This window comes from Bubalus kerabau, chromosome 13 (assembly GCF_029407905.1).
Source record: "Bubalus kerabau isolate K-KA32 ecotype Philippines breed swamp buffalo chromosome 13, PCC_UOA_SB_1v2, whole genome shotgun sequence".
NCBI classification, from domain to species: domain Eukaryota; kingdom Metazoa; phylum Chordata; class Mammalia; order Artiodactyla; family Bovidae; genus Bubalus; species Bubalus kerabau.
Window position 1 is genome coordinate 52,501,357 of NC_073636.1, and position 15,879 is coordinate 52,517,235.

At 49.8% G+C, this 15,879-nt stretch overlaps 1 protein-coding gene across 3 annotated transcripts; it reads left to right on the top strand.

Annotated features, from left to right (window-relative positions):
- The first annotated feature begins 1,033 nt into the window (after positions 1-1,033).
- DDRGK1 (DDRGK domain containing 1) lies at positions 1,034-11,671 on the top strand. Of its 3 annotated transcripts, none has more exons than XM_055544359.1 (9): positions 1,034-1,209; positions 2,402-2,602; positions 3,711-3,823; positions 4,043-4,144; positions 7,431-7,553; positions 7,862-7,900; positions 10,423-10,479; positions 11,017-11,065; positions 11,379-11,671. In XM_055544359.1, exons 1-9 carry the CDS (start codon positions 1,119-1,121, stop codon positions 11,543-11,545), a joined length of 942 nt encoding a protein of 313 aa, XP_055400334.1. In that variant the 5' UTR covers positions 1,034-1,118; the 3' UTR covers positions 11,546-11,671. The 3 variants fall into 3 exon arrangements, with proteins under 3 accessions (XP_055400334.1, XP_055400332.1, XP_055400333.1); XM_055544357.1 differs by lacking the exon at positions 1,034-1,209 and adding an exon at positions 1,469-1,764; XM_055544358.1 differs by lacking the exons at positions 1,034-1,209; positions 10,423-10,479 and adding an exon at positions 1,469-1,764.
- The last annotated feature ends 4,208 nt before the right edge of the window (positions 11,672-15,879 follow it).

Sequence of the window (15,879 nt, forward strand, 5' to 3'; positions counted from 1 at the left end):
TTCACTCTTAGAGTGAGCTGGACCTCACTCTAAATCTGATGGCCTTGGGGAATTCCCTGGTTGCCTAATGGTTAGGACTCTGCTTTCATTGTTGAGGATTTGGGAACTAAGATCCTGCAAACCATTCAAGCAGTCAATCATCCTGAAGGTCTTTGAGCCCAAGAACTTGGTGAGGAGGGAGGAGATATGTGAATACAAAAAATTGTATGAAGAAGTTTGTGTATGTGTGATCTTTAATCAGGATCCTTGGTTGCAAGTGACAGAAATCCTCTTAGGCAACAACAAGACAGAACAGAGACATATTGATTGCTTTACCTAACTGATGATCCAACATATAAAGAAATAGTTTCTTCGTTGTTCTGAACAGAAATGAAAGGGATTGCATTATTCATTCATTAAATAGATTGTTAGGATTAAAATGTGAATTTTTATTTCTTTAGCTAGGATTATGATGGAATAATCTCTTTGGAACTGCACTTCCCTCATTGTGGAGGAAACTAAAATGAAAAAGGACAATTCTTGCCTTCAAAGGAGATTGTCAGATCCTATGAATTCTACCTCTGAAACAGTTCCTTTTATTTATTTTTTTAGTATTTGAATGGTTGCCTGCATGCTTTTTTTTTTTTAACATGTATTTTTATTTGGCTGCACCAGGTCTTAGTTTCAGTTGTGGGATATGGGATCTTTAGTTGCAGGAAGTGGGCACTAGTTCCCTGACCAGGGACTGAACCCTGGCCCCTTGCATTGGAAGTGCCCAGTCTTACCCACTGAGGAAGTCCCTCTGGTATTGTTTACTATTTTGAAAATAGACATTGGTTCAATCCCTAGTCTGGGAACTGAAAATCCCATGAGCTGTGAGCCAAACCAGAAAAAAAAAATCCTAAAACAGAAAGTATACATACACACACACACACACACACACACAACTGAGTCAATGTGCTGTGCAGCAGATTGATTAAGAAAAAAAACTAGGGCCTCCATTTAGTGAGGCCAGGGCGGGGCCGAGATGTGGGCGGGGTCTAGATAGGAAATAGGAGGGGCCAGATGGGCGTTGGGCGGAGCCTGGGAGAGCCCGGGTGTCTGGGTGAACGCGCAGGTTCCACCTGGAAGTCAACGTCATGGTGTCCCCCGTGGTGTACTTGGTGGTGGCGGCTCTGCTTGTCGGGCTTATTCTGTTCCTGACTCGCAGCCGGGGCCGGGCGGCAGCAGGTAGGAGATGCCGCCGCGCCAGGGCCGGTGCGGCCGCGCGTCCTCTTATCTCAGTTTCTGTAGGCCGTGGAGCCGCGGCTCACGCGCATGCGCGGCTTGCCAGGGGCAGCAGATCTCCGCGCCTTCCACCTCCCGCAGGCCGCACGCCTGAGCATGCGCGCAAAGCGGCGACAAGCAGGGCGCTGCAGTGCAGCTGCCAGCTCGCGGACCGAGTGGCAGGGTCCCTACACCTTTTTCCTGGCCCCCAAAGAGAGCGTGCCCTCATCTCCTCGCCCCTTGGCCCTCCCTGAGGGCCAGGCCCTGGCAGACACTACCATCCTTCATCCCCCCTGCTGCGTCCGTTGAGCGATCCACAGGGGTTTCCCATCCCTGCCAGGCCGGCTCCAGAGCAGCTGATGAGAAGGGGGCCACTAAGTGTTTTCTACCTACCTGTGAACAGAAAAGAGTATGAGGTGGCTCCAGGAAGCTCTCTCCTTACCCCTCAAGAACACCATTTGTGCATGCATCCTCCTCCCTGTTTTGCACCCCTCCCGGAAGGCCGTGTCAGCTGCCAGGGCACGTAACAGATACACCTGTCATCCTCCACCCTGGCCCCCTCCCCATCATTTCTTTATCGGCATATGAGTTTGGGTATATGTCTCTCCCCTTCCTTGGGCCCACAAGCTATTCGGAGCATCTTTCAGGGGCAGGGGACAGAGAAGCTGAGGTAAGGCAAATAGCCAACAAGTCTTCCTGAGAGGAGAGACTTCGCCTTCAGGTCCGCTCTCTGATTGGAGTTCCAGATAAAACCGTGGCAGGTGGTGTTAGGCAAAAGATTAATACAGTCCTGCTGTGGGCATTCATTCAGATGAGCCCTGGAAAGGTCAAGGTGGGCTTCTGGAAGAGGTAGAACAGCTCCATTTTGCAGGGTGGTAGTCTCCTGACAAGTCAGCTGGAAAGATGGGGCCTTAAGAGGAAAGAAGGGTATCAACAGAGGTGGGAGGAAAGGAGTGCTCTTGCTGCATTGGACCAAGGTCAGGGTTTGGGTTATGAAAGACTCCATAGTCAGGCTGAGAAATTAGGACTTTGTTGTGGGCAGCAGGAGCTTGGAGGAAATTGAGCAGAGGAGAGGGAGGCTTCCAGGATGCTGTTCCCCCTGCCAAGAGGTGAGTTGGGCTGCCAGAGAGAATCATGGTGCTTCTCTTCCCTACAGCTGCCCAAGAGCCTTTGCACAATGAAGAGGTACCCGCAGTAGCAGGCCGAGTGGCTCGGCCTCAGCCCTTAGAGCCCGAGGAGCAGAGAGCTGCAGGCAGGCCCCGGCGCCGGAGAGACCTAGGCAGCCGCTTGCAGGCCCAGCGTCGAGCCCAGAGAGTGGCCTGGGCCGATGAGAATGAGGAGGAGGCCATCATCCAAGGTGAGAGGGGCCCAGCCTGGTGGAGAAGGGGCCTGGGTTAGAGGGTGAGGTGACCCCAAGGCTGGGCAAAAGAATGCGGTGTGAAGCCATAGTGTGGGAGGAATGTCTGGGAATCACTGGATGTGGTTAGGAGACACTTTGTTGTTGTTTAGTAGCTAAGTCGTGTCTGACTCTTTTGTGACTCCATGGAGTCCTCTGTCCTGGGATTTCCCTGGCAAGAATACTGGAGTGGGTTTCCATTTCCTCCTCCAGGGGATCTTCCCGACCCAGAGATCGAACCCATGTCTCTGCATTGGCAGGTGGATTCTTTACCACTGAGCTACCAGGGAAGCCCCTAGGGGAGACTTAGGACCCATCCTTTGTTCCCTGGGGACTAGCAGCTCTGGACCCTGATCCCTATTCCATTGGGCCAACCCCTTCTTCCTTCATTTAGGCTCTCAGTGTCCAAACAGGAGGGCAGGAGTCTTTAGAGTGACCTAGAGAATTCTTCAGTCCACTCCTTCTATCCCAGCACTCTTCCTTGTGGGTGCACACTCATTCTCTGAGGGCTTCACCCAAGGACTCAAGTGCCCTCTTTATGGCTATGTAGCGTCTAATGTCGGAGAAGGCAATGGCACCCCACTCTAGTACTCTTGCCTGGAAAATCCCATGGACGGAGGAGCCTGGTAGGCTGCAGTCCATGGGGTCGCTAGGAGTCGGATATGACTGAGCGACTTCACTTTATTTTTTCACTTTCATGCATTGGAGAAGGAAATGGCAACCCACTCCAGTGTTCTTGCCTGGAGAATCCCAGGGACGGTGGAGCCCCGTGGGCTGCCGTCTATGGGGTCGCACAGAGTCAGACACGACTGAAGCGACTAAGCAGCAGCAGCGTCTAATGTTATCATCTATTTTCTTGCCCCATGGTTCCCTCACCTCTCTCCCAAACCTAACACACACATCCCAGACAAATTTCTGCGTGGCAGAGGCTTTAAGAGGAGAGCTGGGCTAGTGGTATTTGCAAGTGAGTGGAAGGAAATCCCCCTCAAGGAGAGCAACAAAAGATAAGGTGAATATCATCCGTCTTCTGTGGCCAGGACCTGACGTGTCTTTCTCTGACCATACTCAGCCCAAGAGGAAGAAGACATAGAGAAGCCAGTGGAAACTCACTTGTCAGGGAAAATTGGAGCCAAGAAACTACGGAAGCTGGAGGAGAAACAAGCACGAAAAGCCCAACGTGAGGCAAGCAGGAGGGATGGGGTGCAGCTCTGAGAGGTGGGAAAGGGCCCTGCCTTCATGTCTCCTATGTAGCAGACCCTCCCCTCATGCTGGGTGGGTGTTTGATGCTTGCCTAACTCCATCTCCTGTAACCATGGTCTTTGGCCTGACCTGGCCTGTTTGGGAGGTGGGCAGGCTCTGGCTGGAGGTGGAGATGTGCCAACTATGAAAGCCTTTCTCCAGGCAGAGGAGGCTGAGCGTGAGGAACGGAAACGCCTTGAGTCACAGCGTGAAGCAGAGTGGAAGAAGGAGGAGGAACGGCTTCGCCTGGAGGAGGAACAGAAGGTGAGCCAGGCCCCAGAAGCTGACTTCTGTCTGCTGCCCAGGCAGCCTTACTTCGTGTGTGTATGTGTGTGCGTGCGTGTGCATGCTCACGCACGCTCAGTGGTGTCCAAGTCTTTGTAACCCCATGTAGGCCATCAGGCTCCTCTGTCCTTGGAATTCTCCGGGAAAGACTGCTGGAGCAGATTGCCGTTTCCTACTCCAAGGAATCTTCCCGATCCAGGGATCAAACCCACGTCTCTTGCATTTCTTGCATTAGCAGGTGAATTCTTTAGCGCTAGCGCCACCTGGGAAGCCCTCTTGCTTCCCATGCCGCTTCCCTACACCTGCAGCCTAGAAGAGGGGCCGTGAGCCAGGTGCAGGCCCTGATTTATTTGGTTTCTGTGTTCTGGACACAGCTTCTATAAAGCTGCTGCTGAAAAATGAACCTGAAACCGAAATTTTGTGCATGTAATTTATTGAACACACCTGAAGCATTTGAAGAACGTTGAGACAGAGTGGCTAGAGCAGGGTAAGGAAGAAGGAAAGGGGTCAGAGAGGTGAGGTGGGGCGGGGGGACTCTGAATCCTGAGGCCCTTTGGGCCACTAAAGAACATTGTAAGAGATGGTGGATCATATCTATAGCAGGTTCTGTTCAGGGCCTGGCATAGAGAAGATGCTTGGAGAATGGAGACCACTGCAGTAAGTGTGGTGAATCAGCCTTTGTTTGCCAGGTGCTTCCTTCCTTTTGAGAATCAGGTGTCCAGGAAGGGCACCACCATAAAGTTGTGGGGTGTATAGAGTAAGAGCCTGGGCTCCCCAGCTGGGAAGACCCCATAGCCTGGTACCTTTGGCCTCTGACTGGCCTTGTTATTCAGGGACACTGGATGTCCGGAAAGCCTGGTTCTGGATGCTGTGACAAATGGGCTGGAACACAGCAGAAGATTTCAGTCACTAAGTCGTGTCCAACTCTTTGCGATCCTGTGGAGTGCAGCATGCCAGGCTCCTCTGTCCTCCACTGTCCACAGTTTGCTCAAATTCATGTCCACTAAGTCAGTGATGCTATCTAACCATCTCATCCTCTGCCGCCACCTTCTCCTTTTGTCTTCCATCTTTCCCAGCCTCAGAGTTCACTTTTCTGAATATTGATTATAATAATGCACCTAAAGTATTCTGGGGCTCTTCTCCCCTACACCCCATTTCCCTTACTATTAACATCATACCTTACGCCTTACTGTGGTATATTTCTTACAACTAATAATAATTTATTATTAAGTGAATTTGACACATTATTGGGATTTCATTAGTTTTGCCCAAATATCCTTTTTCTTTTCCAGGGTCCCATCCAGGATACCATGTTACACTTAGTTGTCATGTCTCCTTAGGTTCCTCTGAGTTGTGATAGTTTCTCAGACTTTCCTTGCTTTTGATGACCTTGACAGTCATCAAACTGTCTGGGAACTGTCTGAGAACTGTTGGGAAAGTGTTTTATAAAATGTCCCTCTATTTGCATTCGGCTTATGTTACTGTCAAGGTTAGAATGGGGGTTATGGATTTCTGGGAGGAAGACCAGAGGTGGAGTGCCATCCTCCACACAACATATCAAGGTTTCATGTTATCAACTTGGCTTATCACTTGTATGTTTACCTTGATCACCTGGCCAAGATTATGTTTGCCAGATTTCTCCACTTCCCATGGTTTCTTGGAAACAAGCTACTGCACAGCCCACACTTAAGAAGTAGGGAGTTATGCTCCATCTACTTAAGAGGAGGGTATTTACATGAAGTATTTGAAATTCATTTGTACAGATTTATCTTTTCTTTATTTATTGAATTGTTTATTTGTATCTACATGGACTTATGAATATCTATTTTGCACTTTGTATTATAATCCAAGTACTATCTTTTTTTTTGGCCGTGCCACATGGCTTGTGGAATCTTAGTTGCTCAACCAGGGACTGTAGCCAGGCCTTCAGCAGTGAAAATGCAGAGTCCTAACCACCTGACTACCAGTGAAGTCCCATCCAATGCTATCTTATTTACTTTTTTGCTTAGATTGTTCTAGCTTTGGCTACTGAGAGCGCTTTTAGTTGGCCCCTGTTTACCTTTGACATACCCTTACTGTTTTTGTTCTTTGAGTACTTTCTTACTTTTGACACTGAAAAATGCTCCAGGCTCATCCTGTATATTTCATGTCACAGCTTTATCTTCATGTTTAAGATAGATCTTTCTGAGAATTCTGGAAAATGGGTTGGTTTGGGGCAAGACTGTTGCATTAGGTGGTGGTGGATGGATCAAGCAGTTTTCCAGAAGTTAAAGAAAGAAGTGGTAGATGGAGCCTCATTTCTGACCAGGGCAGCTGGCCAGATAGCTGTGAGATTTGCTAAGCCAAGGATTCAGAAGGAGTCCAGATGTGTGGGGGGTAGATCACAGGGTCTTTCTGGGACATCATCAATTTGAGGTGCCTGTGAGACAGCCCAGTGGGTGTGCCACGTGGGCAGTCGTGTGTTTGGGAAGAGAGGTTTGTGGAGGGATACAACAGCAGCGGTCACTGGCACTCAGATACCCTTACCATTAACATCATACCTTACTGTGGTATATTTTTTATAGCTAGTAATAATACGTTATTATTTAGTGAATTTAACACATTGTTGGGATTTCATTCGTTTTTCATTAGGGCATAATTGATGCTGTGGGCATAGTGAGGTGGCCTAGAGAGTGGAGGAGAGAGAAGGGACTGGGCTGAGTGATGGAGGAGGTGGAAAGAATAACCCAAAGAACAGGAGGAGATCCAGGAGAGGGTAGGGTCTGAAAGCCGAGGGATGGAAGAGGGGATGGTAGGCTCTCCCCAAGGCCACTGAGAGGACTGGGGTATGAGGCCTGATGGTTGTCCCTTGGGTTTGGTGGATAGAGGACATGGGTGAGGCCATAGCAGGACTTATTTTGGTGGAGCTGAGTGTGCAGAAGCCAGATGGGAGTGGGCTAGAGGGATAGTTGACTGATGGGAAATGGAACCTGGGTTTTGTTCACAAAGCTTGGACATAACAGGGCAGGATGTGGGAGGGGGTGGCTGGAGGATGTTATAGGGCGTTCATGGTAGGATTTTCAGGGAGAGGGATGCTGAGCAGCATCTGGGAAATGATAGAACTGATTGAGAAGAGGGATCGTGCAGTTTAGCTTAGGGGCCAGAGGGATCAAGGTCTTAAAGGAGCTCTGTCCCTGAGCTCTGTCTCTGGCCTCTGGGAGCAGCAAAGACTAAAACAGAGTAGGGTGGCCACTCTATCTGACTCTTGCCTCCTCTGTGTCCACAGGAAGAGGAGGAGAGGAAGGCCCAGGAAGAGCAGGCCCAGCGGGAGCATGAAGAGTATCTGAAACTGAAGGAGACCTTCGTGGTGGAGGAGGAGGGTGTGGGCGAGACCATGACTGAGGAGCAGGTGGGTCCACCAGCCCTAGGAAATGTTCCCTGAGCCCAGAAAGGCAGCACAGCCCCATCTCAGACACCCTGCGGCTCCTCGCCTGCTTCCCTGGCCATCCAGTGAGAGGCGGGTGGGCATCAGGATGAGCAGGCTCTAGTGGCCGAGACTTTGTCTTTGGGAGAGGTGGTGCCTTGATCCCCTCCCCACAGGAGGCTGTGCTGCTCACCCAGGTCGTTGGACAGGCACTCGGCTGGGTAGGTGGGTAGGCATAGATCCTTGTGGCCCCTGCCAGGGGGACTCTCATCTTGATTTCTCTGCTTCTTTAGTCCCATAGCTTCCTGGCCGAATTCATCAACTACATTAAGGTAAGAAATGCAGAGCAGAACCTGGGTGTCAGCTGCTTGCTTCTTGTATGTGTCTTGGGTTCATCTTCAGGGCCTGGAGGGGGTAGGCCCAAGCGGGATCTGTACACATGTCACTCAAGCTTGTGCAGGAGTGGGCAGGTGGGCCTGCTAGGGTCCTGGCCAGGAAAGCCCCTTCTCCTCTGACCCCAAAGGTGGGGAAGGACCTGATCTGTGTGGGAGGTACAATAGCTTCCTCATGCTTAGGGTTTGACAGTTTCCCTGCTCTTCAGACCCCACGCTTAGTGAGTCATTGTGTTTTCAAGTTTCTTCACACGTGTTTTCTACCAGTTCTGTCATACTGAGGAGAAGCCACATCCCCTGCCACGTGTTCCTGACCAGGAACTTGGGTCTTCCGCGGGATACTGGAGGATGTTCCCTTTGGAATCTAGGGCAGGGTAGCAGGTGTGCCCCCTTCTGTCTGCAGCTGCAGCGCGGGCCTCCTGAATACTGCTCCGGTTGCATAAGCATGTCCTGCTCTGCTTTGCTGCTAAGCAACTTCTCTCCCACAAAGGATGCGATGAGGGGAGAGGTTTTCAAGTGCAGCTTAGGGGTGCAGAGGCGGCTGAGGGAAGGAGTACAGAGGGAGCGGAGGCGGTGGTGGGGGTGGTACTAGGGGTGCCAAGGAGCCAGGGCTTGCATAATCCCCCCCGCCTCTCCCAGAAGAGAGCAGGGTTTAGACACCTAGCTGCAAGGGGCTAGGCTCACAGCCTAGGGGCTGGGGGTTCCTGAGAGGGAGAAGGCTCCCTCAGACTGTGACCATTCCTTTCTCATAGAGTCCATTTTCCACCCTGGCACACTTGATTGAGGGCTGCAACCCTGGGCAGGATATGTCACACTCTCCTGCTGTTTGGAGCTCACTGTCCCCACCCACTCAGCGGGCAGCAGCATAGCCCTGAGTCTCTCCTCCAGGAAGCCCTCCTGCATCAGCTTCAGTCCCTGCCCCCACAAGGCAGAGACCTGAGAACCCCCAGGGAAGTTCCTATCCTTGCTCTCAGCAGCTCTCTGGAGGGGCCATTTTCTGGTGTTTTCCAAGCTCTTTTGGAGTTTAGTAGAAGTTTCTCCAGCTTATTTTAGCTGATTGTCCCAGAGCTCCTATTGTAGGGAAAAGGAGAACTTCCAAAACTCAGCCTACCCACCTTCCTCTTGGCTTAAGGGGATGGGCCCTTTCATCCTAGGGTTTCAGAACTAGAGGGACATTTCTGTGCGTAGCAGTTACATGAGGCTTGGCTGTAGTTTGATATTGTTGGTTCACTCTCCCTTCTGATTGGGTTGGGTTGGTTGATTGATTGGTTTTTTCAGACATACTTTTAGTGCCAACAACCCCTCAGACCAGGTTTTCAGGGACCACCTGGGGTGACTCCATAATCCCACTCTGAGCTGTTGCTGGGAGCCCAGCACCCACTCCCTGCTTTGTAGGTAGAGGCCGGCTGGCCAGGTCACCTCATACTTGCCCATGCCCTGGCCCAACTGCCATTCACTTGCCTCCCTGCTTACATATTCAGTCTGGCATTTCGAACAGTCTCACGCCATATGCAGCTGGGGAGGTGTCACCGTGTCAGTCCTCCCCCAGCTCATTTGCTGTGGAAGATTCACAGAAATGCAGACGATCGCCTTCTCACAAGTCATGTGCTCTTTGTTTTGAGGGAGATGGGGCAGATGCAGGTAGAGCCAACCAGTGGACCCTCAGCTGCACCCCCTGGGAACTAAAGTTTCTTCTGAGGGTGTGAGGGAAGCTTGTGGGCACATGGCTGTGTGTGAAAAGTGCTGGCTGGTGTTACTGACAGATATCTTGAGGGCTCATACAGTGTGAAGAGGATGGTGACAGGAAGTATGGGCATGTCAGCGTTGTTGTGATCTTCGGGCTAGGGAGCAGTGAGCAAAGGTGAGGCAAGACTGAGCTGCCTAGGTCCTGGCTTACTGGGGCTGTTTATCTGCTCTGTTCTCCCCATTCTCACCTTCTCCTTGGCGGGGCTGTGGGCCGTGTCCTGTTCAACATTGCTTCTCCCACACCTTCTCAGTGCCTGGTCCTGGCAAGTTCTCAGCAAACGCAAGTCCCAGAAAAGGTTTTTTAAAATAGCTTTTGGTGATTGTCATTCCTCCCCTTCATCTCTGTGGCGTTTCCCCTTCCAGCCTGTCCAATATATTAGAAAGACACCTCTGGTTGCAGAGGAGAAGCCAGCAGCTGTGCTTGGTTCTGCAGGTGTGTTTCTGTCTCAGGGTGGTCCTCAGTCCAAGGGCCTGGCGGGCAGATCGCTACCCACAAGCAGGGGAACAGGAGAGTTTATGAACGTGTATGTCCTCTGTATGGGTGATTGGGAGAGTGTGTGAGTAGTGTGTGAGGGGAACAAGGCTGTCCCGTAGGATCTACACTGTGTGTGTCTAGCCACCCAGAGCAGATCAGATCAGAACACCAACTTCAGAGGGTTCCAGTACGGAAAAGGATTTGCCCAAGCTCAGCCTTGCACCTTCTCCTCCCTTTGTAGCAGTCCAAGGTCGTGCTCTTGGAAGACCTGGCTTCCCAGGTGGGCCTACGTACTCAGGTAAGCCCTGCAAGGTGGCCTGTATGTAGAGTGCAGCCATGGAATGTGTGTGGCTGTCAGAACGGGCCTGCCCTAAAGATGGAGAGTCTCAATGCCCCTTCCCCCCTACCCCCAACCAAGAGTGAGTATACTGTAGGAATCTCTAGTCACCCCAGGCATCCTTCCTTTATAACTAGTTGGAAAGCAGTCAGGAAGAAAAAAAAGAAAAAGGTCTGAACCCCATCACTCCAGCAGCCCAAATCCAATTACCTAGACAGCTGTCCTGCAACAGGCCACATCAGCCTCCTCAGCCAAATGTCACCACTTCTCTTTTGGTTGGAAGGGAGTCTCTCTTGGGGTGGGGGTGGGGGGTCCTGCCAGACCCCAGGACCAGAGCCCCTTCCCTCTAGGACCCTCCAAAGGAGACACGTGGAGTCACATTTCAGGGTGGCCATGAGAAGGAGAGGAGAGGTTTGGTTGTGGTGGGAGGAAGGTTGTAGGCGCTTCTTCTGGGGGCGGCAGTGCCTGTCCCTACTCTGAGAACTGTTCTCCTCACAGGACACCATAAACCGCATCCAGGACCTGCTGGCTGAGGGGACTCTTACAGGTGAGAGGAGGACAGTGTCACTGCGGGCCCTGGTCTTGGGGAGCGTCTAGCTGTGTAGGGCTGCATGGCCAGGATGAGCACCCTGGGTAGGGGAGCAGGGTACAAGGAGGGGCCCTGAGAAGGGGGATGCAGTTCAATGAGGAGGATGCCAAGGCCTGGTGATGGCTTTGGGTGACAGGACAGGCAAGGAAGCCTGATGTGACTCACCAAAGTTGGATACGGCTGGGAAAGGCCAAGCAGGCAGGCAGGAGGAGTGGGTGGGTCGCTGGGCATGTGGGGAGGGCTCAGCACCACAACCTGCATGTCCCCACAGGTGTGATTGACGACCGGGGCAAGTTCATCTACATAACCCCGGAGGAACTGGCTGCGGTGGCTAACTTCATCCGACAGCGGGGCCGGGTATCCATCACTGAGCTTGCCCAGGCCAGCAACTCCCTCATCGCCTGGGGCCGAGAGACCCCTGCTCAGGCCCCAGCCTGACCTAGGCCTTCCCTCTTGGACTGAGAGCTGGCATGGCCTACCTGGCCATACATCTTTGTTCCTTTTCACCATCTTGGGGCAGATGGAGTGTGGCCAGGCAGTTACAGATTAAAGGCCCAATCAGTACTCGTGAGCTTGGTGTGGCTTGGTGTGGCAGAAGGCCTGGCCTGGGGTGCCAGATGAGCTGGTGAAAATCTCATTTTGGAATTTATCTTGGGGATTGGGGTGGGGTCCTTTGGAAACAGATGCAAGTTCCATTGTTATGAATGCATGCATTCAAAAAACACTGATCATTTACTCTGTTCCTTTGTGCCCTGCAAGCCCAGTCCCCAAAGCCTGGATGAGGTCTTACTCCCACTCCTCCCACCTTACCAGAGCCATAGAGGGAATCCTCTTGGGCCACATCTCCCCGAATTGAGGAAGGAGTTCTCACCATAAGAGCTCTTATGAAGAAAAGTTAATGAGAGGTGCCACAGATAAAGAGTCCTAGAAAACATCAGCCTTAAGAGGGAGGGAAGGGAGGTCAGGGAGGAGAAAGGCTGAGCCAGCTGCTTGTGGGACAGGGAGAAAGAAGGGGAAGACCTGCTTGAGCTGGATGGAATTTTGCGGAGGAGGGACCTTGCTTCATATAGGACTTCACATGAATTCAGTTTTACATCCTTGACAAAAGTTTAAATGGTGTGGGCGATTCCACCCACTGGGGGATGTAAGGACCATATGTTCAGGAGTAGGTGTGAGATGGGAGATGTGTGTCTCTCATAGGGTCAGTCAGTGGTTCCTGTGGGCTGTTCAAGGCATGAGCTTCCTGCTGTGCTGAAGGTGAGGCATGTGTTTAAATGTGTATTTTTTATGCAACATGGCCCCTAAACACAACCACCTACTTAACTCTGGTGCCTGGTGGAGGAAGAGGCAGCTTTCTATTCCAGTTCAGGAGGAAACTACCTACGTAGATGGTGATGGGGAGATAGGGCATCAGGCTCCCAAAACAGACCCTTCCTGAGGGATTATCAAGGGTGATTTTGACTCCTTTGATTCTGTAAGCAAAAACTATAGAACCTATATTCCAAGTACGGCGGGACTCTGGTACTTCAGTCAGCAATGGGCTGAAAAGTGCTACCTGCGTTGTTTGGAAGGCCAGTGGGAGCTCAGTCTAGGAAGAACGAAGAACTAGACATAGATAACCACAGTGTGAGGGAGATAAAATCCAAAGGGAAAAGAGGAGCTGGCTTACAGTTAGAGCAGTGGTTCTCAGCCCTGGTTGCTCATTAAAATCACCTGGGGAGCATACCCCACTCTCATGCCAGGCTGTACCCTGGACCAGTTCAATCAGAATCCCTCAGGGTGGGTCCAGGGAGAATCAGTAAGAGATTCCAATGAGTAACCAAGGTTGAGAGCTGGTGCTGGAGGTGGAGGTGGGGTGGAAAGGCAGGCCGAAAAGTTGCAAGTAATTAAAATCCATAGTGGAGAGGGCTTCCATGCTTTCCCTCAGCCACTGCCATCCACATAATAAGACAGCTAGGGCAGCCCCAGCCACTACATTCTATCCTCAGGACACTGCCCACAGAGTAGAAGTGTGAAAAAGGCATAACCCTCCCTCCTATCCCAGAAGCGTTCTAAGATTCTTTATGTTCCAACAACTTAGTGTGGAGAAGAACCTGTAATCCTTTGTGCATTATTTAGTAATCAGTCTACTAGTCTAACAAATTTATTAAATGAATATTCTTCCAGACAGTAAGTGATTAGTGTTTCAACAACTAATATATGAAAACTTTCAGGTTTAACCACTTAGACAAATTTTCATGCAAATGTTAATTATTACTTAAATACTTCTAGGAATTTAAACTCCCTAAGTGAGTACAGTTGACCAGCAACAGGGCGTTGGGTGTACTGGCCCTCAACACAGGCAAATATCTTCCTGTGTAACTTAGGGCCAGTCCTCTATCCAGAGTTCCTCCATATCTGTGGTTCTGCATCTGCAGGTTCAATCAACCACAGATTGTGCTGTACCATAGTATTTATGCTGAAAAAAGTCACCTCATAAGTGGATTCAAACAGTTCAAACCCATTTTGTTCAAGGGCCAGCTGTATATGAAATTATTTTTAAATACTTTTATACCTTAAAAAGTTGACCAGACACACATGGTTACATTACTGATCGGTATCTACATTGCTAAAACTGATTATAAACATTTCAGTTCAGTGGATTTACATTTGCTTATTCACTAGCTCTGTTTGTACTTAACATTTTTTCCTGAGGGTACAGTTTTCACTTATCCTGAAGCACAAAGGTGATTATTTCAACTGGCGGAGGGTATAAATAACTGGCGGAGGATGGTGATTCAGAACCAGAGACCCATCTGAGTCTTCAACATGTTTTGTGGCTCCTCTTTCATAGATTTTTCCTCTTCTGTCAGGAACTCTAGACTGATGGCTTCAATCAAACCGATGTTTTGGGTTTTGTAACCCCTAAATTACACAGTGCTTGTTGTGCTTATAGGTGCCTCATCTTCACAGTCCAGCCCAACAGGTCTATTTTGAAAGCACTTTGCTCCCAGTAGTTTGGTTCTTTCACAGCTTTTCTTTCTGGGGCCTCAGCATGCAGTAGATAGGTTCTTAGATCCCTGACCAGGGATGGACCCTGCATCCCCTGCAGTGAAAGTGCAGATTCTTAACCACTGGACCAGCAGGGAAGTTCCATAACATTTCTTTTTTAATGCACCTTCAAGGTGTATTGAAAAGCAGTGGTTGGACAACCATGTAGTAAACTCATCTTTTCAAAGGAGTTGTTTACAAAATTGATCAAAAGTTAAAAAACTATTAAATACTGAGTATGAATGAGGTAGGTTCCCCAGCTGCTGTTGCTGCTGCTAAGTCGCTTCAGTCGTGTCCGACTCTGCGACCCCATAGACGGCAGCTCACTAGGCTCCTCTATCCCTGGGATTCTCCAGGCAAGAATACTGGAGTGGGTTGCCATTTCCTTCTCCAATGCATGAAAGTGAAAAGTGAAAGTGAAGTCGCTCAGTTGTGTCCGACTCTAGTGACCCCATGGACTGTAGCCCACCAGGCTCCTCCGTCCATGGGATTTTCTAGGCAAGAGTACTGGAGTGGGGTGCCATTGCCTTCTCCAAGGTTCCCCATCGAACCACAGTAAATAAAACATGGCCTCATCCACAGGTGGGGGCAGGGCAGTGCTATTAATATAACAGGGAGACGGTCAGTTATCCAGCCAACAGGTGCGTGGGCTATACTCACAAGGGGAGGCCTGGGCTGAGGGGAAGCCAGGTGTACAGAATGTAAAGATTTATGGTTCACTGAGGGACATGGAGCGTTGGGTGGAAAAAAGGGAATGTTGGGGGCAAAGATGAGAGAAGGTGCAAAGGGAGCTTGGGTCCCAGTAGGGAAGAGCTGAGCCCAGAGATTTGGGCTATATTTTAATTAGTGTTTTAAATCACTAACTCATTTCTTAAGCCTTCTTTGCAATCTGTGTATCCCACAAATCTTTATTACTCTGTCACCTCCTCCCTCCATACCCCCATTGTACTGCTGGGGGTACTGCAGCAAGCCTTCACGAGTGTGTGCTCCAGGCACCTCCAGTCCTAAGTCCTGGCCCCAAGATTGGAGATGACTATTCTACCACAGCTGTGTTTTTCAAACTTTTTTGACAGTATCTCTTACTAAGAAAACCATTTTACATTCAGGACTTGGTACATGTGTGTGTGCATATGTACAGATGATGAGCAAGCTGAAGTTTCACAGTAATCCTTTGCTTATCATGGTTTGATGTATGTTGATATTTGTTTCTCTGTTCTCTTTTTTTTTTTGGCCACCCCGCACCTGTTCTGGCCCATAGCAGAGGAATCCCGGAATCCCAACCCCTAGACCACCAGGGAACTCCCTATTTCTCTGTTCTATTTCACTGCTGATGGTGACTACATTGATTGTATAGTTCATTCACAGATCTCGACCTACAGTTTGAAAAACAGGGTTCTAATGAGCCTGTTCCTTATGTATTGACAGGGCCAAGGAGCGGTATCTGAGTGAAGAGTAGCACATCATATAACTTAAAGTAGTCACAGAGTTGTAACAAAAACAGTGTAAACTACAGTGGGGACATTGAAAAAAAATTATTTTCCTTGGTTTAGCCTGACATAATTTGTGATTAGTCATACATAATTAGTCATACATAATTTTTGACTGGTTAATGCAGTATTTTACTACTCATTAAAGGTGAATGTGAAAGGGAACCTCATAATAGAACCTACCAAATACTGATACCATAACGCTAAGCTTGTTTAAATATAACCCTTTGCATATAACCTACTAGATTTACTTTG

What these genes read in the sequence shown, in the direction of transcription:
- DDRGK1 (XM_055544357.1), top strand. Translation starts at nt 1,605, where the DNA reads ATGAGAAGGGGGCCACTAAGTGTTTTCTACCTACCTGTGAACAGAAAA. An exon ending in AGGCCGTGTCAGCTGCCAGG is followed by an intron (nt 1,765 to 2,401) that starts GCACGTAACAGA and finishes TCTTCCCTACAG; the next exon opens with CTGCCCAAGAGCCTTTGCAC. An exon ending in CACGAAAAGCCCAACGTGAG is followed by an intron (nt 3,824 to 4,042) that starts GCAAGCAGGAGG and finishes GCCTTTCTCCAG; the next exon opens with GCAGAGGAGGCTGAGCGTGA.